The 22,126-nt window shown below is 41.6% G+C and overlaps 2 protein-coding genes and 1 long non-coding RNA gene across 4 annotated transcripts; 2 read left to right on the forward strand and 1 right to left on the reverse strand.

The window, feature by feature from the left end:
* The first annotated feature begins 986 nt into the window (after positions 1-986).
* Positions 987-3,712, forward strand: LOC109871877 (immediate early response gene 5-like protein). The gene has a single exon (XM_020462894.2). The coding sequence runs from the start codon at positions 1,154-1,156 to the stop codon at positions 2,048-2,050; it is 897 nt and encodes a 298-aa protein (XP_020318483.1). The 5' UTR covers positions 987-1,153; the 3' UTR covers positions 2,051-3,712.
* LOC109878836 (carnitine O-acetyltransferase-like) lies at positions 3,088-19,571 on the forward strand. 2 transcript variants are annotated; one of them, XR_004208681.1, is made up of 16 exons: positions 3,088-3,797; positions 4,713-4,991; positions 5,339-5,457; positions 6,609-6,662; positions 7,254-7,419; positions 7,564-7,738; positions 7,950-8,128; positions 8,246-8,346; positions 10,748-10,867; positions 10,963-11,085; positions 11,197-11,332; positions 11,431-11,493; positions 11,620-11,757; positions 11,974-13,480; positions 13,593-13,722; positions 18,469-19,571. XR_004208681.1 is itself a non-coding variant. In XM_020471040.2 (14 exons), the coding sequence occupies exons 1-14, from the start codon at positions 3,771-3,773 to the stop codon at positions 12,187-12,189; spliced, it is 1,896 nt and encodes a 631-aa protein (XP_020326629.1). In that variant the 5' UTR covers positions 3,093-3,770; the 3' UTR covers positions 12,190-12,927. The 2 variants fall into 2 exon arrangements, 1 of the variants encoding a protein (XP_020326629.1); XM_020471040.2 differs by lacking the exons at positions 13,593-13,722; positions 18,469-19,571 and having other exon boundaries at positions 3,093-3,797; positions 11,974-12,927.
* LOC109878856 (uncharacterized) lies at positions 12,557-17,536 on the reverse strand. The gene is made up of 2 exons (XR_004208683.1): positions 13,581-17,536; positions 12,557-13,422 (listed from the first exon to the last, which is right to left on the reverse strand). It is a non-coding gene; the product is annotated as an uncharacterized LOC109878856 (long non-coding RNA).
* Positions 19,572-22,126: the final 2,555 nt, after the last annotated feature.

A 22,126-nucleotide genomic window follows, 5' to 3' on the forward strand; every position in this document is an offset into this window, starting at 1 on the left:
CAAACAACACTGACTTTAGTATAATGGTAGTATGCTGTATGGTTCTCACGATGCCTCCTTCTTTGCCAGTGTGTTATATTTTAAAGATATTTGAGTGATCAACTTGTGGGTTGGGGAAATCACTTGTGTCAAACTTCAAAGAAAGCAATAATGAGTCACACTCATTTGAGTACCTCATTCTGGACACATTAAAACATACACTGCCTAACAATGACAACAATGCTACACTGACAGACATACCATCACACCAAGTTTACAAACAGTATTATCAGGCCATAATAGCCTTAAAGGTGGTTCTTTATTATTTTTACCTGAGTGGTTAGGCCTACCTCTATTACTGTAACCTATTTGGCAGAACATGAACACCATGTGCAGGTGTGCTGTATGATGTCAGCCATCTGTCTACTACCAGCAGATGTGCAGTTCAGTTGACTGATTAGTCTATCAACAGGGAGCATTCCCAACCAGACATAAATGCTTAGTGACAGAGAGGTTTCCGTGAATCACTGGGACTTTATGACATCACCTCCAGGTGCAGATTAACTGATTCATCCCCAACCTGTCTGTCTGTGTGTGTGTGTGTGTGTGTGTGTGTGTGTGTGTGTGTGTGTGTGTGTGTGTGTGTGTGTGTGTGTGTGTGTGTCTGTGTGAGTGTGTGATGAGTTGAAATGGTAAGTAATTTAATTAATTTAAATGTTTGAAGATGTACTAAATAAATAGCAATACCAGCAGTACAACTAGTTTCCACGTTTTATAATTGGGGAGAAATGAAGGCCTACTTATACGTAATGCGCAATTGTGTATCTTGGTACGCTTTTGGCACACATATATTTGAATGGTAGCGAAGAACCGCCTCTCCCTTATTGGCCAGTACAAACTATAAGCCGAGGAAAAAAGGTCAGTCTTTGACAACGCCGGGGTTTCGTTGGTGGAACCCGTGATTGGGAGGAACCTATGTGAGATGTCTTTAAATTGTTCACAGCAAAAATGGGCGTAAATCCATGCCCCTACCCAGAAAGCATGAGAAAGCATGTTCAGATTTTCTCCACGAATTTACTTCTATAATAGGCAAATTACTTATATTTTTAGGTCCAGAAGACAGTCTATTTTATTCACTAGAGTAGGTAACAAATAGAAGTGTACGTTTATTATCATGGCGTGTGCAGTTGACGCACAGAATTTGATCTCTATTTCTTTGCGGAAAATGCATAACTCCAGAACGCAGAGAGGAGGTATCAAGCTCCACAAGAACTTGCTGGTCACATATGTCCTGAAAAACGCTAGAGATTTTTACTTGAGCATGGAGTTTGCAGAAATTTATAGCTGCCTACAGCAGAACGGAGAGATGAGGACTGTCTGTGATGAAAAGCAGGACTCTTTTGAAATGACCGGGAACTGTGAGGATCTAGCTGGTGAGTTTTGCTGCAACTACACAGGGGATGTGTTGGACACTTACCACTGCGCAGCGCCACAATCGGCTTGCCACCCAGCAATGGTGCCCGATGCGCACATCCAAACGGCACCTGCCTGTTTCATGGCTCCTGTCTATCAATGTGACCCTAACCTCAAGTCCTCGGGGGTCTGCTGGGACTGTTATGCGGAACCTTACACAGCCAACCAGGACATTCCTGTCTCAAACACACACAACCAAAAGACTGTATTGGACTTGGACACACATGTGGTGACTACTGTCGAGAATGGATATCTCCCCCCAGACTACTGCGTGTCATTAAAACAACATGGTCAGGGCCCGCAAAGTTCTCATAAGAAACGAAAAATGGATTCAAGTGATGCTTCTGATTCCGATTATCTGTCAGACTTTGTGCCCATGTCATGCAAACGCATTAGATCTGATGACGTTTCTTGTTGTAATTCTGAACAACTGGACACACCGAACATCTCCAACCTCATGTCAGTGTTAGGCTCGGGGTTTACTGAGCTGTTGAACTGGCAAACGGACGTGGAACAGGTAGTAAACGGACAAACAAACTGTTGTAAACAAGCACTGGCGGGCAGCGGTGCATGGACTAGAGCAATTGAGGCTTTTTGATTGACACACTTTACATTTTTCTACAAACCATTGGTGGTCTCAAAAAAAATACATAATTGATATACTTAACACTGTTCTGCTCTTTTTCAATTTAAAAGCTGTTGAGCTCAATTTAAATTGTACTTTGGGGAGAGGGCTCGCGCAATATGTGCGATGACCTATGCTAACCATGGATTGCTGATGCTATGTATGCCTATTGGCCATTTAGAGGCTATGAAGCCACGGGCCGGCCATATTGGCATTCCCCAGTACGTGCAGTCCTTGGTAGCAATGAATGGAATTTCACAGCATTTCATTTAAATGTTTCAAGGGAACAATTAAATGTATGTAAGTATTTGTGTCGTTTTATTGGGGACAGTAACATTAGTAATGTCCAAAAAAATATACTTTAAGGATTTAAAAAAAACATCTTTTTTACATTTTGAATGTGTATCTTACATTAAGGTGTCTGTAATAAAATACATGTAGCAATCGAATGTGGGCAAAAAATGCATTTATATAGCTTCCAAAATGTTTTTCTTTACACTGGTGGGGGAGTGCCAAGATGGAGGCACAGTGGCTTCAACACAGCGCATCCAAAATGTTTTCTAGTGTGTATATGTAATTCATTGGATATAGTGTTTTCTCCTGCACCAAGTTGTTGCCTTCATGTGCCTTGCATGCCTTGCTCAAATGTGTGATGCAGAACCAGCTCCACCATGCGGTGATGGAAAAGAACTACACCAATTTATTGCCAAATACATTTTGATAACTCCCGTGAAATTATAAGAAAATTAGCAGGTGTGTTATGCATTTCATAGACCAGTATAGGCTGTTTTAATTAGGCCTGTAGACCAAGTACATTTATTGTGTAATGATGTCTTACACTATTTCTGTGCCATCATACTTAATTATGGCACTCTACAAAGCAAGGGACTATAATTTTTTTGTAACTGAAGAATACATTTATTTGCATATTTCCGTTAAGGAACGCCTACTCTGTTTAGTGCGCGTGTGTAATAACTCAATTCGCCTTTGCGCTCTTTCTAAACAACGCCATTTTTAGAAACGTTGGCAAAGGGTAAAGTCTACAAAAAGCAGTCTATCTTGTTTTATTTTTTTAAGAGAGATTTTAATTTAGGTAACAAACTGTATGGAGATGAAATGTTTCATCGATGAGAAAAATGTGCAGAACTTCGGCCAAATCCATCTCGCTTCATCTTCTCCCACTTGGCTTCCTCTCATCACCATATTTGGTAGTGAGTGGAAAACGCCAGCCGGATGCTTCACATTTATCTGTGCCTTCTCCTTTAATGAGGGGTACGGACCTCCCAAGGATTCCAGATAGCGAAGGCAGATTGAAAAAGGCAACAATTTAGCCCTCTCCAAGGATGTATTCATTAAGGAAACCTTTTGCCGTTTAACAACGGAAACGGGGAGGGACCTACTTGAATTTGTCCAATAGAAACTATCGTTTACGCTTTCCTTTTGGAGTAGACTGTTTCTGTTGCAAAATCAGACGAAACGTTTTGCAACAGAATTGGAGTAATGATTACAACCCAGCTCTAGCCATAGGTTCGATTTAAGGACGGGGGCTGCGGAGAACACCGATACTTTTGAGTAACAAACGCCATGCGTAGGCTACGTCCTTGAGGAATTAAATGACAGTTCGAGGTGTTTAAATAAACAAAAAAAAACAACAACAAGCAAAGCCTTTTTGCGGGGCCATTTCTATGAAAAAATGCTGGGTCTTCTTGTGAGAGCAGTGGTGAGTCAAACGTTTTTATAACCTAATTCATGAGTGCGCAGTTGTGCGCCCATAAGTAAGAGCAGCGCGTTCACTATTACTGTTGTAAATGAGGGTGGGGCACCAGGTTAGGCAACTGTTATAATTGTAGCCTAAAATGTGAAGTCAGGCCACTCCGAATTTCTCCACGAAAATCATATCAAATTAGCATTTACCCCATTGTAGCTACCACTCGAGTCTCTATATTAGGTTACAACATGGATAGCCGTCTGTTTCAAGGTTTAATGGTTGTCTATATCAGAGTGGGTTAAACTATCATACAATTTTAAATAGCCAACAGATTGCTTTTTAGATGTTGTGCATGTTCATTGCAAGTGTTCACGCACTGTAGCAGAACTGGCTATTTATATTCTAACTTTAAAAAGCGATCAGGAAACTTGACAGCCAAGCACAGTCCAAACAAATAGTCCTAACAACATACTAAACTTGATAGATCTGTTTTGGTCTCAAGTTTCTGTCATAAAATTAGATCATACAGTGTTCTAACAATCTATTATTTCAAAAGGTTTTTGGATTCATGAAATAGGATTATTTTGATCACACCTTTTTACATGGAAACGAATGTAAATAAATGTTAATCACTTTGTTAATCATAGTTTTGTCTGTTTTTATTATGTTATGGTTTCTGTTGCAATGGCACTCTGTCATGGTGTTGATAGTTGCTGGCAAATATAGGCCTATAAATAAGCTCTGTGGTTGTCAACCAACATTGTTGATATATTTTATATGCCAATGGGATTATCAACTGTGGATATTACTATTTTAGATACTTTAAGACACAACATATCATCCTAGACATGTATTGGATTATGTCATATTGATTGCAGAACAAATTATTTATTAGAAATGCAAAGACAGATTTTTTTTTTTTTTTAGCTAAGGTCAGGCTTGGTGAAGCCATATCACCTGGTCAAGCCAGTGTCAGTGACTATCCTCCCAGAGAGGTCTTCGCACCACCAGGATAATTTGCCTAAGCTGCCAGTGCCTCCACTGAGGCAGACATTTGAGCGCTACCTGTTGATGCTGGAGCCCCTGCTCAGTGAGGAGGAGCTGGATCACACACGCAAGCTGGTCAAGGAGTTCCTCATTCCTGGTGGGGTGGGAGACAGGTTGCAGAGAAGCCTGGAGCGCAGAGCCAGCAACAAAGGAAATTGGGTTGGTACATACTGTAGTTGAACAGAGAAGGTCACATAAAGAAGAGGTTTATGTGTTAGGGCAGTGCATGGCCCATAGAGGTTGAAAGAAGAGTACAATAAGTCCTTGGAGGGATACAGGCAGCTAAAGATCTGTGTTGATTGGCAGGAAAAGATCCCTGTATTACATCCATTATGCAATTACGTAAATGTGATGTTAATTCCATCCATTTCCTGCACTTTTCGAGATTACATTTAACATTCACCCATAGGTTTACTCCCTTGCATATGTCACAACCTGTGAATGTGTTTAGGAGAAAATTATCTGATGTTTGGTGGACTATAGCATTGTCGTTGCTGTTTATGTAGCTCACAGAGTGGTGGATGCAGTCAGCCTATCTGGATTCCCGGATGCCTGTGGCAGTCTATTCCAGCCCAGGGGTGGCCCTGCCCCGCATGACCTTCCAAGATCGTCAAGGACAAATGAGGTGAGCAACAAGGAACCATGCGCGTCTGAGACCACTGTACTAAAACCAGCCATTGTGACGAGACAGTTGAGATGCCTTCCCTCCATTAGTCCTCCATCACTGAAAGGTCTTTATGGCTGTCCTACACATCAATGAAAAGCAAGTTTTATAGGCCTACTGCTTCTTAAAAAGCAAGTTAGTAGAAAGTGATTGTCTTTAGTGTTGTATTACACCATAGCTCTTGTGAACTTGAGAATAGGCTTGAGTTTCATAATGACCTTTAGACAGACTTCCCCTCCGTGCTGGCTATTTTAGGCACATTCACTGTTCAAAACATTGCTCAGCTTTTTTGGACCACCGTGATCCATAAGGTACGCAGTCAACATTGTGGTTTTACGTGGCTTTTTGTTGAGCAAAACGTGTCAGTGAATGTACTATAGAGAGAGCACGCACACATGGGTGTAAGAGTGTGCTGCCATTGAGTTCGCTTCAGCTGGACCATTCGTGCAAAATATTTGCCGCTATGTGGTACTGCTTCGATATTACGGACAGTTCCAAACTTATACAGTAGGCTAGAAGAGGATACTAGAGCAGACTCCAATGCTCATATGAAAAGCCAATTATTCAACAATATACTGTACACCATCTTAGCCACTAGACTAGAGTGACACAGACAGTTCATGAAATACGGAGATATAGAATCAAAATAGACAGATGTTTCTTATAATAATCGTGGTCCTGAGTCTGACGTAAGCAAGTCTGGTTGGAGATAAAATAATATAAATAATATAGTAAAATAAATAATACATTTTTATTGTCACATACACTGGATAGATGCAGTGAAATGTGTTGTTTACAAAGTCAGCCATAGCAGCATGGCGCCCCTGAAGCATATTATGGTTAAATGACTTGCTTAAGGGCAGGCACATCGACAGATTTTTCACCTAGTCGCCTCGGGTTTTCGAACCAGTGACCTTTCGTATACTGGCCCAACACTCTTAACCACTAGACTAGATATGAGGCTATGGAAAACAAAATAGTGCACTAAAGTGTATCGGAGTAGATTATGTGAATAGAACATGAGATGGGGAGCGGTGAAAGACTGAGTGTCAGTTGGATGAAGAAATACCATATATGGTTTCATTATTAATTCAACATTGTTTTCTGCTCAGGTTTGCTGCAAAATTGATTGCAGGGGTTTTGGACTTCAAAAAAATGATTGACAGGTTAGTAATATTATCTATTTTAATGATATACAGTTAACTGCCAAAATAATGGAAACTCTTGAGTAAATGAGGGATACAAAGTATATTGAAAGCAGGTCCTCCCACACAGATGTGTCCTGAGTTAATTAAGCAATTAACATCCTATTATGCTTGGGGTCATGTATAAAAATGCAGGGCAGACAATTATTTTAGCTACCCATGGCTACGCCCCCATAGGATGACAATGCCCGCCATCCACATGGGACGAGTGGTCACTGAATGGTTGGATGAGCATGAAAACGATCTAAGTAATTTGCCATGGCCGTCTCAGTCACCAGATCTCCCAATTGAACACTTCTGGAGTGGTGCCTGAGACAGCGTTTTCCACTACCATCAGCAAAACACCAAATTATCAAATTTCTTCTATAAGAATTGTCGCATCCCTCCAATAGAGTTCCAGACACTTGTAGAATCTATGCCAAGGTGCATTGAAGCTTTTCTGGCTCGTAATGGCCCATTAAGACACCTTATGTTGGTGTTTCCTTTATTTTGGCAGTAACCTGTACATCTAACGTGTTCGTCACCCCGGCTGACTCTAACTCTGTGTCTTAGTGAGACGTTGCCTATTGAGTATTTGGGTGGGAAGCCTCTGTGTATGGACCAGTACTACCAGATCCTGTCCTCCTGTCGTATCCCTGGACCAAAGAGAGACACTGTGGTCAACCACGCTGTCGGGAAAGTGGCCCCTACTCACATCACTGTGGTCCATAACTTCCAGGTAAACTAGAGCTTTGCTCTCTTTGCTGCTGCTTTATGTTGCTACACAGAGGAGATCAATCACGTTGTTGTATTGTTAGTTTCTTGGCTGTAACCCACTTAACCAAATCTCAAATGCTGATTGGCCTTCTCCCTCTGGCCTTAGTTCTTTATCCTGGATATGTATAACAGCGATGGCTCCCCACTGACGGTGGACCAGATCTACATGCAACTGGAGAAGGTCTGGAACTCGTCCCTGCAGAGCAACAAGGAGCCTATCGGCATCCTGACCTCCCAGCACCGCAACACCTGGGGCAAAGCCTACAACAACCTCATCAAAGGTGTGGCAATGGAGGGGGGACATCACTTTGACAGTGAGGGCTCAGAGGAGCATATTGGGTGACTCACCAAATATACAAAAGCCATTCTTGAGCCATAACGTAAGAGTAACTGGAAGCAACCTATCCCTTTGGACACACTGTTTTAGAGCTGTTGGTCAATGATTTCCTCTAGGTCCTTGTTGGGTTGCTTATTGTCGTTTTTTCCCCCTAGACAAGACAAATAAGGAGTCAGTCCGTGCTATCCAGAAGAGCATATTCACGGTGTGTCTAGACGCCCCCATGCCACAGATGTCTGAGCAGCGGTACCAGAGTCGGGTCGCTGCCCAGATGCTACATGGTGGAGGGAGTCGCTGGAACAGTGGCAACCGCTGGTTTGATAAGACGTTACAGGTGAGCTCTGAGATTAGAACTATAGAACAAAGGTTGCATCCTCCTAGATATTGTGCTTCATATTTTAATTCACAAGTCTCTTGACATTTTTTATAATGTTTGTTATTTAATCCCCAGTTTATTGTGGGTGAAGATGGTACATGTGGTCTGGTGTATGAGCATGCCCCAGCTGAAGGCCCACCCATTGTGTTCTTGGTGGACCATGTGGTTGAGTACATGTAAGGCATTACAGAATATATTTAATTAATTAATTAATGGTACACAGTATTTCTGTGGGTACTGTGTACTTTAGAGAAGAACTTTGGCACAGATTGCTGGCTGCAATGGATATTTTCCAAACGGTATCAGGTGCATTGTGCCTGAGCATAGCAAGCATTTTGAAGATTTCCAGTGTGTCATGTTCAGATAGTGCCTCATCCTTTTAAAAACTCTTAACTACCATTTGAAGCCTACTGACCATGACCAGGCTGTGACCACTGATCCTGGCCTACTGACCATGACCAGGCTGTGACCATGACCCTGTCCTACTGACCATGACCAGGCTGTGACCGTGACCCTGGCCTACTGACCATGATCCTGGCCTACTGACCATGATCTACTGACCCTGGCATACTGACCATGACCTGGCTTACTGACCATGACCCTGGCTTACTGACCATGACCCTGGCTTGCTGACCATGACCAGGCTGTGACCATGACCACAGCAGTTGCTACATCCATTTTTTGACTTACAAATGAATGATATGTACAGTGGAGCAAAAAAGTATTTAGTCAGCCACCAATTGTGCAAGTTCTCCCACTTAAAAATATGAGAGGCCTGTAATTTTCATCATAGGTACACAAAATGAGGGAAACAAATCCAGAAAATCACATTGTAGGATTTTTTATTAATTTATTTGCAAATTATGGTGGAAAATGAGTATTTGGTCAATAACAAAAGTTTATCTCAATACTTTGTTATATACCCTTTGTTGGCAATGACAGAGGTCAAACGTTTTCTGTAAGTCTTCACAAGGTTTTCACACACTGTTGCTGGTATTTTGGCCCATTCCTCCATGTAGATCTCCTCTAGAGCAGTGATGTTTTGGGGCTGTTGCTGGGCAACATGGACTTTCAACTCCCTCCAAAGATGTTCTATGGGGTGGAGATCTGGAGACTGGCTAGGCCACTCCAGGACATTGAAATGCTTCTTACGAAGCCACTCCTTCGTTGGCTGGGCGGTGTGTTTGGGATCATTGTCATGCTGAAAGACACAGCCACGTTTCATCTTCAATGCTCTTGCTTATGGAAGGAGGTTTTCACTCAAAATCTCACGATACATGGCCCCATTCATTCTTTCCTTTACACGGATCAGTCATCCTGGTCCCTTTGCAGAAAAACAGCCCCAAAGCATGATGTTTCCACCCCCATGCTTCACAGTAGGTATGGTGTTCTTTGGATGCAACTCAGCATTCTTTGTCCTCCAAACACGACGAGTTGAGTTTTTACCAAAAAGTTATATTTTGGTTTCATCTGACCATATGACATTCTCCCAATCTTCTTCTGGATCATCCAAATGCTCTCTAGCAAACTTCAGACTGGCCTGGACATGTACTGGCTTAAGCAGAGGGACACGTCTGGCACTGCAGGATTTGAGTCCCTGGCGGTGTAGTGTGTTACTGATGGTAGGCTTTGTTACTTTGGTCCCAGCTCTCTGCAGGTCATTCACTAGGTCCCTCCGTGTGGTTCTGGGATTTTTGCTCACCGTTCTTGTGATAATTTTGACCCCACGGGGTGAGATCTTGCGTGGAGTTCCAGATCGAGGGAGATTATCAGTGGTCTTGTATGTCTTCCATTTCCTAATAATTGTTCCCACAGTTGATTTCTTCAAACCAAGCTGCTTACCTATTGCAGATTCAGTCTTCCCAGCCTGGTGCAGGTCTACAATTTTGTTTCTGGTGTCCTTTGACAGCTCTTTGGTCTTGGCCATAGTGGAGTTTGGAGTGTGACTGTTTGAGCTTGTGGACAGGTGTCTTTTATACTGATAACAATTTCAAACAGGTGCCATTAATACAGGTAACGAGTGGAGGACAGAGGAGCCTCTTACAGGTCTGTGAGTGCCAGAAATCTTGCTTGTTTGTAGGTGACCAAATACTTATTTTCCACCATAATTTGCAAATGCATTCATTAAAAATCCTACAATGTGATTTTCTGGATTTTTTTTTCTTCTGATTTTGTCTGTCATAGTTGAAGTGTCCCTATGATGAAAATTACAGCGCCTCTCTCATCTTTTTAAGTGGGAGAACTTGCACAATTGGTGGCTGACTAAATACTTTTTTGCCCCACTGTATATTTATTCTTGTAAATTCCTCATGAGCTTAGTTCAACTGTCATAATTTAAGCTTGTTTTGCTCCAATGTTTGTAAACAAAGTATAGGGAAACACACTGTATAGCCTCAACTTGGTCAAAACGAAGATTTTTTTTTATCATGGATGGTCAGCCCGTGCATCCATAGCTCTTTCCATGAATTTGAGTGATTACATTTCTCTAGCCCAATCCCTCAGCTTATTACCGAAACAGTGGCGGGGCTTTATTATTGTTTCAACAACTGATTGGCCCTTTGTTTTGTGTTTAAACAGGAGGAGGATGGAGGTAGTACGCACTCCCATGACCCCTCTGCCCATGCCTCCCAAACTGCGTTTCAACATCACACCTGAGGTGAAGAAGGATATTGAGTCGGCCAAGCAGAATATGAACATGTAAGTAGATTCTGTTTCGGTTTTCCTAGCAGTTTCTAATCAAACATGTTTGAAGTGTTTCTCACCCTTTGGCTGACTTTTTTTTAAAACCCCAGAATGTCACATGACTTGGATGTGAACGTGGTCTTCTTTTCTGACTATGGGAGAAATGTTCCAAGGGCACACAAGTTGAGTCCAGATGCCTTTATACAAATGGCTCTACAGCTTGCCTACTTCAGGTGGGTTTCATTACATTTCTACTATAAAAAAACAGCATCTGAAACAGCAGTTGGGTTACCTTAACCTGTCACTTTGCCACATTTGAGACTTAATGATCTTTCATGTTTCAGAATGTATAAGATGTGCTGTTCTACCTATGAGAGTGCGTCCTTGCGTATGTTTGCACTTGGTCGAACAGACACCATCCGCTCCTGCTCCAACGAGTCACTCAAATTTGTCCAGGCGATGGAGCACCCAGCTAAACCGGTGAGTCAACTCTGAAACCTGGATGTTGACAGTAAATAGACACTAACCACGGACTGTTACTGTACTGCAATAATGTAAGTTTTACTATATGTTGACAGAATGCAGAGAAGGTTTTTCTATTGGACAAAGCATGCCAAGCCCACAGAGAATATACTCATATGGTGAGGACTGGAACTCTGGATCAGTTTTTGATGGAAATCTACAGTTACTGTAATAACACATGCTTGTCCCCACCCACTGCAATGTACATTTATTTTGTGCTTTTATGTATGTCCGTTACTGAGTAGGCAATTCATGGCCAGGCCATAGACAGACATCTCCTTGGCCTAAAGTTGCAGGCGATTGAAGAACTGACTTCCATGCCAGAGATATTCATGGACACAGCCTATGCTGTGGCTGAGCATCCCAATCTCTCCACCAGCCAGGTATGCAAGCTGTTTATGTGAGATATTAAGCATCCCAAAATGCAACACATAAGAGGACAAGTTGCAGACCTGTAGCCAGTGGTAACATGACTAAAAACATTGTAAATAAAAGTACTTTGTAAGGTTTGGTACTAATTTTAGTTTATTAGACAATGATAAAGTTTAGACCGCATTTGTAAATGCTAATGCCTAAAATGTCATTTTTCCCTCCTTCAGGCTGGTGCTAAGACGGACTGTGTGATGTGCTTCGGTCCAATGGTGCCGGATGGCTATGGAGTGTGTTACAACCCCATGGCTGACCACATCAACATTGCCATTACAGCCTTCAACAGCTGTGAAGAGACACATGCTGCCAACTTTGGCCGGGGTGTGAAGAAGGCTCTGAGAGACATGAGGTCTCTGCTGGAGGAAACAGCTAATGCTAAGCAGTGAAACCCCACAGGGGACATGGCTCCTCTGTAGGGCTGTGTGGGACTGAACCTGTGCTGGATGTAGTGGGAGAAACTAAAGCCACCTTGGTATATCTAGTGCTGTAACATGGAGAGAGGAGAAGCACTTTGCACTGATTTAGGTGGGCCTTGGAAAGCTTTTGGGCCCTTCAGGTAGACTTGATATGTGTGGGAAGGAAAGTCCTGTTATACCCAGGAGACTATATCTGTACTTCAGTGAAAAGTGAGTATGACTGATGGAAAGTAATACATTTCATGTGTAATGATATGGGTTTGTCCATTTCCAGATAGTTGGCACCTTATGTTAAAGAAAGATCCACACCAGATCATGGTGACTATATTATGTTTTAAAAAAATGTTTATTTTTTATTTTTAAGTCTACACATGTTGGTGCTGTCTTAAATATTATTCTGGTGGTTTTTACATGCATTTATACAGTTTGTTTACCTACATACTTGGGTAAAATTTCATATTTAAAAAATAATCAGTTCAACAGTTAAGTTATTTAAGAAATGAAATTGTGTGCCATACTATACCAGATGAGCCATAATAATGACTTGCTGAGTGGTTCTGCTGTGATTCACATTGGTAAATGTGTTCTATACAACTAAAAAAAACTAAACCAAAGACTGCTGTAATGATAATCATTTACACTTTGAGTATTTATTTTAATGTTACAAAACCTGACAAATGATTAAACTAAGGAAAAACTGTCCTCCAGTAACTGCCTAAATGTCATTAAATACTGTATAATAGGCAAGCCACAGATCAAGGCTCCACAAATGAGTATTTTGCTCGGAAGCTACCCTTGCTATACAGGTACTTGCCATGGAATTCTATCGCCACCATGTTTCCAGCTGAGCGCTAGTGAAAGAGCTGTTGGCCCTTGAACATGTTGGTCTTCAAGACATCTACATCTCGTATGTAATGCAGATGGTATTGGAGACATCATGTTTTTTACAATGACATACATGTCAAGATGAAGGTTCATTGTTTAATTTACACTCAACTAGATAGTTCTGTTTTGATTCTTCAATATTTCAATGCAAACTGTCTCCCTCTTCCCTCACCATAATGAAGGTGGGCTGCTGTGCTGTTGTCCATGGGGCCCATGTGCAGAGGCTGGATCCTGATCTTTACTGAGGGAGGGGCATTGATGAGCACTTGAAAGGTGAGACGGCCCAAAGCTGAGGTCATCGTTGGATTCTCAATGACTCTGCTGGGAGCAAACAGCTGGACATCAGTCTATGGGAGCAACACTGAGAGGCATATGGGTATGTCTTAAATGAACCAAATCATGTTATTTGAAATTTCGCATGTCATTCTACCAAATCTTTTCTTCTATCACTGTGTAACAGCATGATTGAAATATACCTTCTGTTTCAGCCCATGGCCGCTCCGTACCGTCATACCCTGGTGATGAGTGGTTACTCTTCTTGGAGGTCTTCTGACTGCTGTAAGTGAGCAACACTGTTTCCAGGAGACCGGAGAGTCCAGCAGGATGTTGGTCCTGGAGGTCAGTTCAGTGTCCTCCTTTTATTTTGGAAAAATGATCTATTACCACAAACAAAAAATGATTGTTTAATCGTACGTCTCATGTTTGACATTACAACTCTTATGTCAAAAATAATTTGTACATCAAAGGCAGCACAGCACTATGAAACTTTATCCAAAGTGACTTATTTTTTTATTTTACCTTTTTATTTAACTAGGCAAGTCAGTTAAGAACAAATTATAATTTTCAATGACTGCTTAGGAACAGTGGGTTAACTGCCTTGTTCAGGGACAGAACGACAGATGTTTACCTTGTCAGCTCGGGGATTTGATCTTGCAACCTTTCAGTTACTGGGGGGGGGGGGGGGGAGCGGCATTTAAAACCACCCACGGTCACCCCAGATACTCACCCAGGTGAGTGAAGACAGGTGCCCTGTTGGCAATGTGAACCTGAGTGGCATTCACTGGCAAGGTCAGGAATGTGAGGTACTTTGAGAATCAAATAAACTGGGGAGGAGAGTTTATTAACTGCAACTGAGCGGAGATAGATCTGGTCATTCTCCAGAATGATTAGAGGTGTGATGTGTGTCTTGACCTCTGGCCTGACCACCACTGTAAGACTGAGAGGTGAGACTGCAGGAGGAACCATCTCCTCCACCTTCCCAGACTACAACACTCCATCACAGCCAAACAGCTGGTGGAAGACCGGTAGAAATTATGGCCCATTAGCTTATGAGGACATGTCAGGTCTAATAATATTTCAAATTGTCTCTTAGAAAGTTCTAAGGTGGAGAAACCCAAGCAGGCGTTTACCTGGCACATCCCTTCTTTGACAAGCTGTGGTGGCACCCAAGGGAGCTGGACTGTCTGTTTCACACCGAGCCCCATCCACAAACTGAGACCCAAGGGCTTACAATGAAGTTTTCTCCCTCTCTCCACATTTGCCTGCAATGTTCATCCCCTGGTAATGAGGAACAATCAGAGGGATATAGTGGGTGGAGGGAGAATGTCAAACTATAGTAGTTTTATTGTCCCTCCACCCCACCATTCCGATTGATAAGGTGTCTTGGCCCAACTGTGACATCCTACAGTGTTGGGGGACAGGCACAGGGGCTGGAGCACTGCTCTGCCATGAAGGCCAGCTGGGTCCTCTCAAACCGCTATTCAGACAGCATAGTGTGAGGGAGGAATGTAGAACATTGCTTGTTAAGTTTATACCCTTAATTTCAGATGACATCTGTTTGACAATCAATTGGACTGAGTCTGATGGGATCCAGCCAAGTGGAGAAGTGTCACACACGTTTACAAAAAAATCAGGGACCGTAGTTAAGTGACAGACCTCATTTATTGATTTTCATGTGGGCTGAGTTAAAAAGAGCAAGCCCAGCTGGTTGGTGAACACTGATGTTTGTTCTATTGGTCACTGAAGGATGTAATTTACAGTGTAGAACAGTACATTTTTCCACAAACCTACTCCATGCTTGTTTCATGTATAGTATTCTGTTGTGACGTGGTAGTAGTGTAGGTCGGAAAATTCCATTCAATCCCATGAGAGTTGGCACATGGAAATGCCATTATACACTTAGTACCAAACATTAGGAACACCTTCCTAATATTGAGTTGCACCCCTCAATTTGTCGGGGGATGGACTCTACAAGGTGTTGAAAGCGTTCCACTGGGATGCTGGCCCATGTTGACTCTATTGCTTCCCACAATTGTGTCAAGTTGGCTGGATGCATTTTGGTCCACCACCGACTATTGATACACATGGGAAACTGTTGAGTGAAAAACCCAGCAGTGTTGCAGTTCTTGACACAAGCCTGGCACCTACTACCATTAACCCATTCAAAGGCACTTCAATATTTTGTCTTGCCCATTCACCCTCTGAATGGCACTACAGTGGTAGGCTTGATTACCAACAACGACGAGACGGCCTACAGGGAGGAGGTGAGAGCCCTCTGAGTGTGGTGTCAGGAAAATAACCTCACACTCAATGTCAACAAAACAAAGGAGATGATTGTGGACTTCAGGAAACAGAGGGAGCACCCACCTATCCACATCGATGGGACAGTAGTGGAGAGTGTAGTAAGTTTTAAGTTCCTTGGCGTACACATCACGGACAAACTGAATTGGTCCACCCACACAGACAGTGTCGTGAAGAAGGCGCAGCAGCGCCTCTTCAACCTCAGGAGGCTGAAGAAATGTGGCTTGTCACCAAAAGCTCTCAAACTTCTACAGGTGCATAATCGAGAGCATCCTGTCGGGCTGTATCACCGCCTGATACGGCAACTGCTCCGCCCACAACCGTAAGGCTCTCCAGAGGGTAGTGAGGTCTGCACAACGCATCACCGGGGGCAAACTACCTGCCCTCCAGGACACCTACACCACCCGAGCCACTGCCTGTTCACCCCGCTATCATCCAGAAGGCGAGGTCAGTACAGGTGCATCAAAGCAGGGACCGAGAGATTGAAAAACCGCTTCTATCTTAAGGCCATCAGACTGTTAAACAGCCACCACTAACATTGAGTGGCTGCTGCCAACACACTGACTCAACTCCAGCCACTTTAATAATGGGAATTGATGGAAATTGATGTAAAATATATCACTAGCCACTTTAAACGATGCTACTAAATATGTTTTAATACCCTACATTACTCATCTCATATGTATATACTGTACTCGATACCATCGGCATCTTGCCTATGCCGTTCTGTACCATCACTCATTCATATATCTTTATGTACATATTCTTTATCCCTTTACACGTGTGTGTGTGTGTGTGTGTGTGTGTGTGTGTGTGTGTGTGTGTATAAGGTAGTAGTTTTGGAATTGTTAGGTTAGATTACTCGTTGGTTATTACTGCATTGTCGGAACTAGAAGCACAAGCATTTCGCTACACTCGCATTAACATCTGCTAACCATGTGTATGTGACACATACATTTGATTTTGATTTGACATACAAAATCCATGTCTCAAGACTTAAAAATCCTTATTTAAACTGTTAATGTTTTGTATTCTCAGTGTGTGCAATATTTGTAATGAAGCTTTTGAATAAGACTTGTTGACAGACCAATGCCTTTCAAAGGGAGCATAATAGGTGTGTAAAATCAACAAAAATAACAGGCTGTTAATTTCGCCTTATCATTTTCACAGAAACTATAAACTGACCTTATAAATTCACACACACAAGTGGTATCATAAATTCTGTGGGTTAGAGTGCATTCTTTATAAGTTTAATATGGTACCACTAGAGGGCAGACAAGGCCTATTGTCACATTGCAGGTGTACTGCAGGACTGAATGCTCCTAACATGGAACCCATAACGGCTGCGCGCGTGCACTATCGTGCATACATTTATTGTGTACCCCTACACCAAACGCGATCAAGACAAGCAGGTTAAAATAGCAAAACAAACTGAACCAATGACATTCATTTGGGGACAGGTCGAAAAGCATTAAACATGTAAGGCAATTTAGCTAGTTAGCTTGCAGTTGCTAGCTAATTTGTCCTATTTAGCTAGCTTGCTGTTGCTAGCTAATTTGTCCTGGGATATAAACATTCTGAGTTGTTATTTTACCTGAAATGCACAAGCTCCACGAATTAATCCACACATAAAACGGCCAACCGAATCGTTTCTAGTCATCTCTCCTCCTTCCAGGCTTTTTCATCTTTGAACTTATATAGTGATTGGCATCTACATGTTTAATGCTTTTCGACCTGTCCCCAAATTAATGCCGTTTGTTTTGATATTTTAACTGGGTGTCGTGATCGCGTTTTGTGTAGGGGGACAAAATACGTTTATGGACGATAGCGCACGATGGCGCACACGCGCAGCCGTCTGGGTTCCGTGTTAGGTGGGATTTCTACAGCAGTGGAGGCTACTAAGGGCTGGAATGGAGTGAATGGTATCAAACACATGAATGATCAAACTCATGAATGTGTTTGATACCATTCCATTTACTCCATTCTGTCCATTGTTATGAGCCGTCCTCCCCTCAGCAGCCTCTGGTCTATAGGGTTCAGTTGGGATTCTGTTGGTGGTGGATCAATTAATTTTCCATGTTTGTTTCCAATATAAATATATTCAGTTCAACTCTGGCCTTTTGGTTTACTTCTGGAAGCGTCACTGCTTTAGGAAGTAGTTTGCTGTGAAGCATACTGAGCTTCTCACTCTTCTATCAATTTGGACACTTTTTTACAAACAATTTTGTGTGCTTTTGATGCGTTATTAACAAGTAGCCCTTGGACCATATAATTTAGCTGTGTGTATAATTGGTGGAAAATGAAATTCTTGCACCTCAGTAATGTACTTGAAAGACAATCATTTGATGCACTTCAATTAGAAATAGAAATAGTTTCCATTAATCTAGGTCACGCTATTAAATTCCCTTTCCAATATTCCTTTGATGTTATTGGACTGTCACTTAATAGAATGAAATCATAAAAAAATATATGCGAAGGCCTCTGAATAAGACAGTTATTTTTTATTTTATTTTTTAAAATAGATTTTATTTCAACTTATATTCTGTAGTTGTCTGTACTTTCTCTACGAGAATATTGCAGTCTAGGCATACAATCCCATCTTAGATTACCAATTATGTTGATTGGCGAAGATATACCCTAATCTCTGTTTGTAGGTGTTGATTGGTGCCAAACCCTTCTAGAAGTGACAAACCTTTAAAACTCGTTGAAGGTTTTGGCAGTTTAGAAAGTACTTGAGACAAATCTAATATGATATTTCTGCTGCTGTCCTTGTGTTGGATGAAGGGAGATCAGACTGGGCAGCCAGCAACTCCCGTTGGCCCTGAGGAGGAGAACAAACTGGTTGCCAGGCTGGTGAACTTTCAAGGTGAAACCTGCTACATCTCACATCTGACAGAGTATGCACTGTATATATAGGGTGATTGTTAACCCATTAGACTACTGTATCTTACTTATGCCATACTGTCATAAAACATACATGAGTGGAGAAGTTATTTTAATAAGTATTTTAGGCCAGCAAGTGGTCAGACCAAACAATGCCATTAAATCCAGGAACAAATTTGACATGCTTTTTTTGCTGCCATACTCAATCATGTCAGTTTGCTCTTAAATTGTGTCAGATTGTCTACTTTTGTGAACTTTCTTCTTTCACTTCATCTAGTATGATGTCTTTCACTTAAGTTCAAGTTGTATTAGTATGTACAGGATACACATGGTATACACCGTCCAATGAAATGCTTGCTTAGTCATGGAGACAGAATTGTTTAGTTCAAAGTGACGTTTTATGAATTCATTTTTGATTTATCCACTGGGCACAAACTGGTTGAATCAACGTTTCCACATCCATTTATACCCCAAAAATCCATGTGATGTTGAATCAACGTGGGAAACTGATTAGCTTCTAAAAAAAAAATAATAAACATGAGAGCATTTCGTCTCTTTTTTTCACCCAACGTGTTAACCTAAATCCAATAATATAGTGTTATGTTTTTGTTGATTTCACTTTGAATTCACGTCAGTTGACAACTCAACCAAATTTAAATCAAAACTATAGACATTGACCTGATGTTTGTGCCCAGTGGGTATTGTGTTGTATTAAAGGCATTTGATTAAATGAAATGGGTAAAAACACCCTCTAGGGTTTATTTCCATGTTTTTCCTGGTATTGGTATATTAGCAGTGAGTATTTACATTCTAAATAGACTTATTTTACCCTGACAGTGCTCAACCCAGCCTACACTGCAGCATGATTATGGAGGGAAAATAATTGCCCCCGTTGAGATCATAGTTCCCAGACAATGTTCTAATTAACCAGAAATGTTAACTGACAGGAAAAGAGAAATGAGTGTGTAATTCACTTACTGTTAATAAAGACATGATTATTTGTCTCTCTGAATCGACACATGCTATGCAATAGCACATACCAAATGTTATCAAACTGTAAGAATCTGGTGTTTTAGATATTTTGCACTAATATGGTGTTTGACAAATTGGAACTCTGTTGTCAAGGCAGGAATCTCTCTCTCTCTCTCTCTCTCACAGTGAGCATAGTTTATCTCTATAAAGCTGGGATTCCAGTTCCATCTGCCATTAGTCGGCTAGATGTCTTCCTGTTGTCAGTCTGAATTAACAGCTGGGTATTAGGCATTATACCAACAGAGCTGCTTTACTAAACCCTGCTGCCCCCCTGGGATAGCAGCACAACTCGGATAAATGTACTAGTGGGGAGTCTAGTCTCAAAGAGGAGAGGGGATTCAGTTTTTATGAAGCACTAAATTTAACATAGATATATTTCCCCAGGTTGGTACAACAGCAATTTGCGCTCTGCGTATGCTTCTAAGCAGTTTTTTATATAGCATGGGAAGTCAGACAGAAGGGGGTTGAAACATATACCTCAGTGAACGGATGTCATTCGGCGTGTTCTGTATGGCAGGGCCATCAGATAAACTAGTCCACTGCCTCTTGTATTTTGTCATGACTAGCACTGACCACCACATTCTGAAGCTGTCATAAGAAAAGAGAGCAGCACTAGCCTCGGTGGCCCAGACTGGGAGTTCCTTCTATTGTGCTTTTATGCATGTTGTCCTCAATGACACCTGCTGAGGCATTGTCCTGATGGTTTGGAACATTGTGCTGTTGTAGCGAACCTGTAGACCAGACAACACATCTAGATTCATATGTTTTGGTTAAAAGTAGTGTCTCCCAATGTGCATGGATTCCCTCTTAAGATTGGCTCTCCAAAATGATGCAGAGTGGATATGGCCTTGATACAGAACCACCATGAGATACTTGTTTATTGGTTGTCCTTATTCACCCATTCCATCTGTCACATTGGCCCTGAAATGTGTGGCTTCCAGCAAGTGCCCATAAGTGCCTACTTATGTTCCTACCCCATAGTACATTATCTTCATCAGGTGTCCTTACTGTAAACTTAACGTATACAATGTACTTCCTTGCTATTCTAATCTAAAATATCCATTCCTACACTCTTAGGGGAAAAAGGTGCTATCTAAAACCTAAAGGGGTTATTTGGCTGTCACGATAGGAAACCCTTTTACTTCCAGGTAGAACCCTTTTGAGTTCCATGTAGAACCGTTTCCACAGAGGGTTCTCCAGGAACCAAAAAGGCTTATCCTATGGGGACAGCCGAAAAACGCTTTTGGAACTCTTTTTTTGTTTGTTTTTGTTTTCTGAGGGTGTATTGCCCTTTTTGAAATTATAAAAGAATTGTGATTGTCAACTCACCAAGTTAATAAATTGGGTCCTGCCACAGTAAGTCAGCAGAGTGTTTACTTGCGAAGTTCAGTCTAACATACAAGATTGTAATTATTTGGGTTTGTCCTGGTGTTTATGTTTCAGTATTTGCTTTCTTGCTGTGTTTTTATAGAGTATATCTGTCACTGTGATTCATCAAATGTGAATTCATTTGAAACGTTATGTCCTTCTCTATTTATGAAAGTGCAATAATGATTGATCTGGTGCTGAGCAAATAGTACAGCAACACATTAAAAATTTCACCAATAGCCTCATAACCTTTATTCAAAAATATGGATGTTTCCTTTAATTGTTTGGGGTGTTGTTTATGCAGGAGGGTGGCTGTATTTTCACAGTTGTAATGTAATAAACGATCTGTAAGATCTGGCTACACACAGGAAATCTGTGCAATATTTCCCTCCAGGGTCATGTATTTAGAAATTAATACATGGCTCTCTTTCCCTCTACTGATGAAGATTTTATTGCATCCCCATGCTGTGCCAGGCATGGAAATTCAAGTCAGTCAGTAACTATTAGACAGGTTTGGCTGTATACTGCTTCCATAACACATCCAGCTGACTGGGCTGGATATTATATTATTGTTGGATTGTTTTAAGTTATTCACTATAACATAAGGTGTGGACATGAATGTTGATTGAGGTGGATATTATTTTGTCACAGCTCAGGTCATGTGTGCTTGTGCACGGGGCACTATGGTATAAGGTGTTTGGTGACAGATGGGCAAATGTGTGTTCCTGGTTCCTGACTGTGCCCAACACTTGGCAAACATATAGCTTTGCCAGTTTGTGCGCTGGGTGTTTTTTAACCAGGACAGTGCAGTCTGTGTCTCAGCACTGGCCAAGGTCCCCCTCCTCCCAACCCTGCATCATCCTCACCAATCATTTGAAGCTACTTTCACCCTCACTTTCCTAATGCATCAATGCACCTTTAGGCAATGTGTGTTGGTAAACCTTGAAGATACAAGCAAAATGTAGTAGTAGAATAAGCTTTACATTGTTGTAGGCAAGCATTTGCCACTTTTTGTTCTTTCTCATTGCAATAAAACACAGCACATTTGTATTATTACTAATCTGGTCATTAATCATTTTAAATAATGAGCTAATGTGGCAATTGGAAGAATTCCATGTTATGTTGCTAGCATGTTGTTGTTGTTGCTACCATGTTGCAT

Source organism: Oncorhynchus kisutch, linkage group LG3, assembly GCF_002021735.2.
Source record: "Oncorhynchus kisutch isolate 150728-3 linkage group LG3, Okis_V2, whole genome shotgun sequence".
Classification (NCBI taxonomy): Eukaryota; Metazoa; Chordata; class Actinopteri; order Salmoniformes; family Salmonidae; genus Oncorhynchus; species Oncorhynchus kisutch.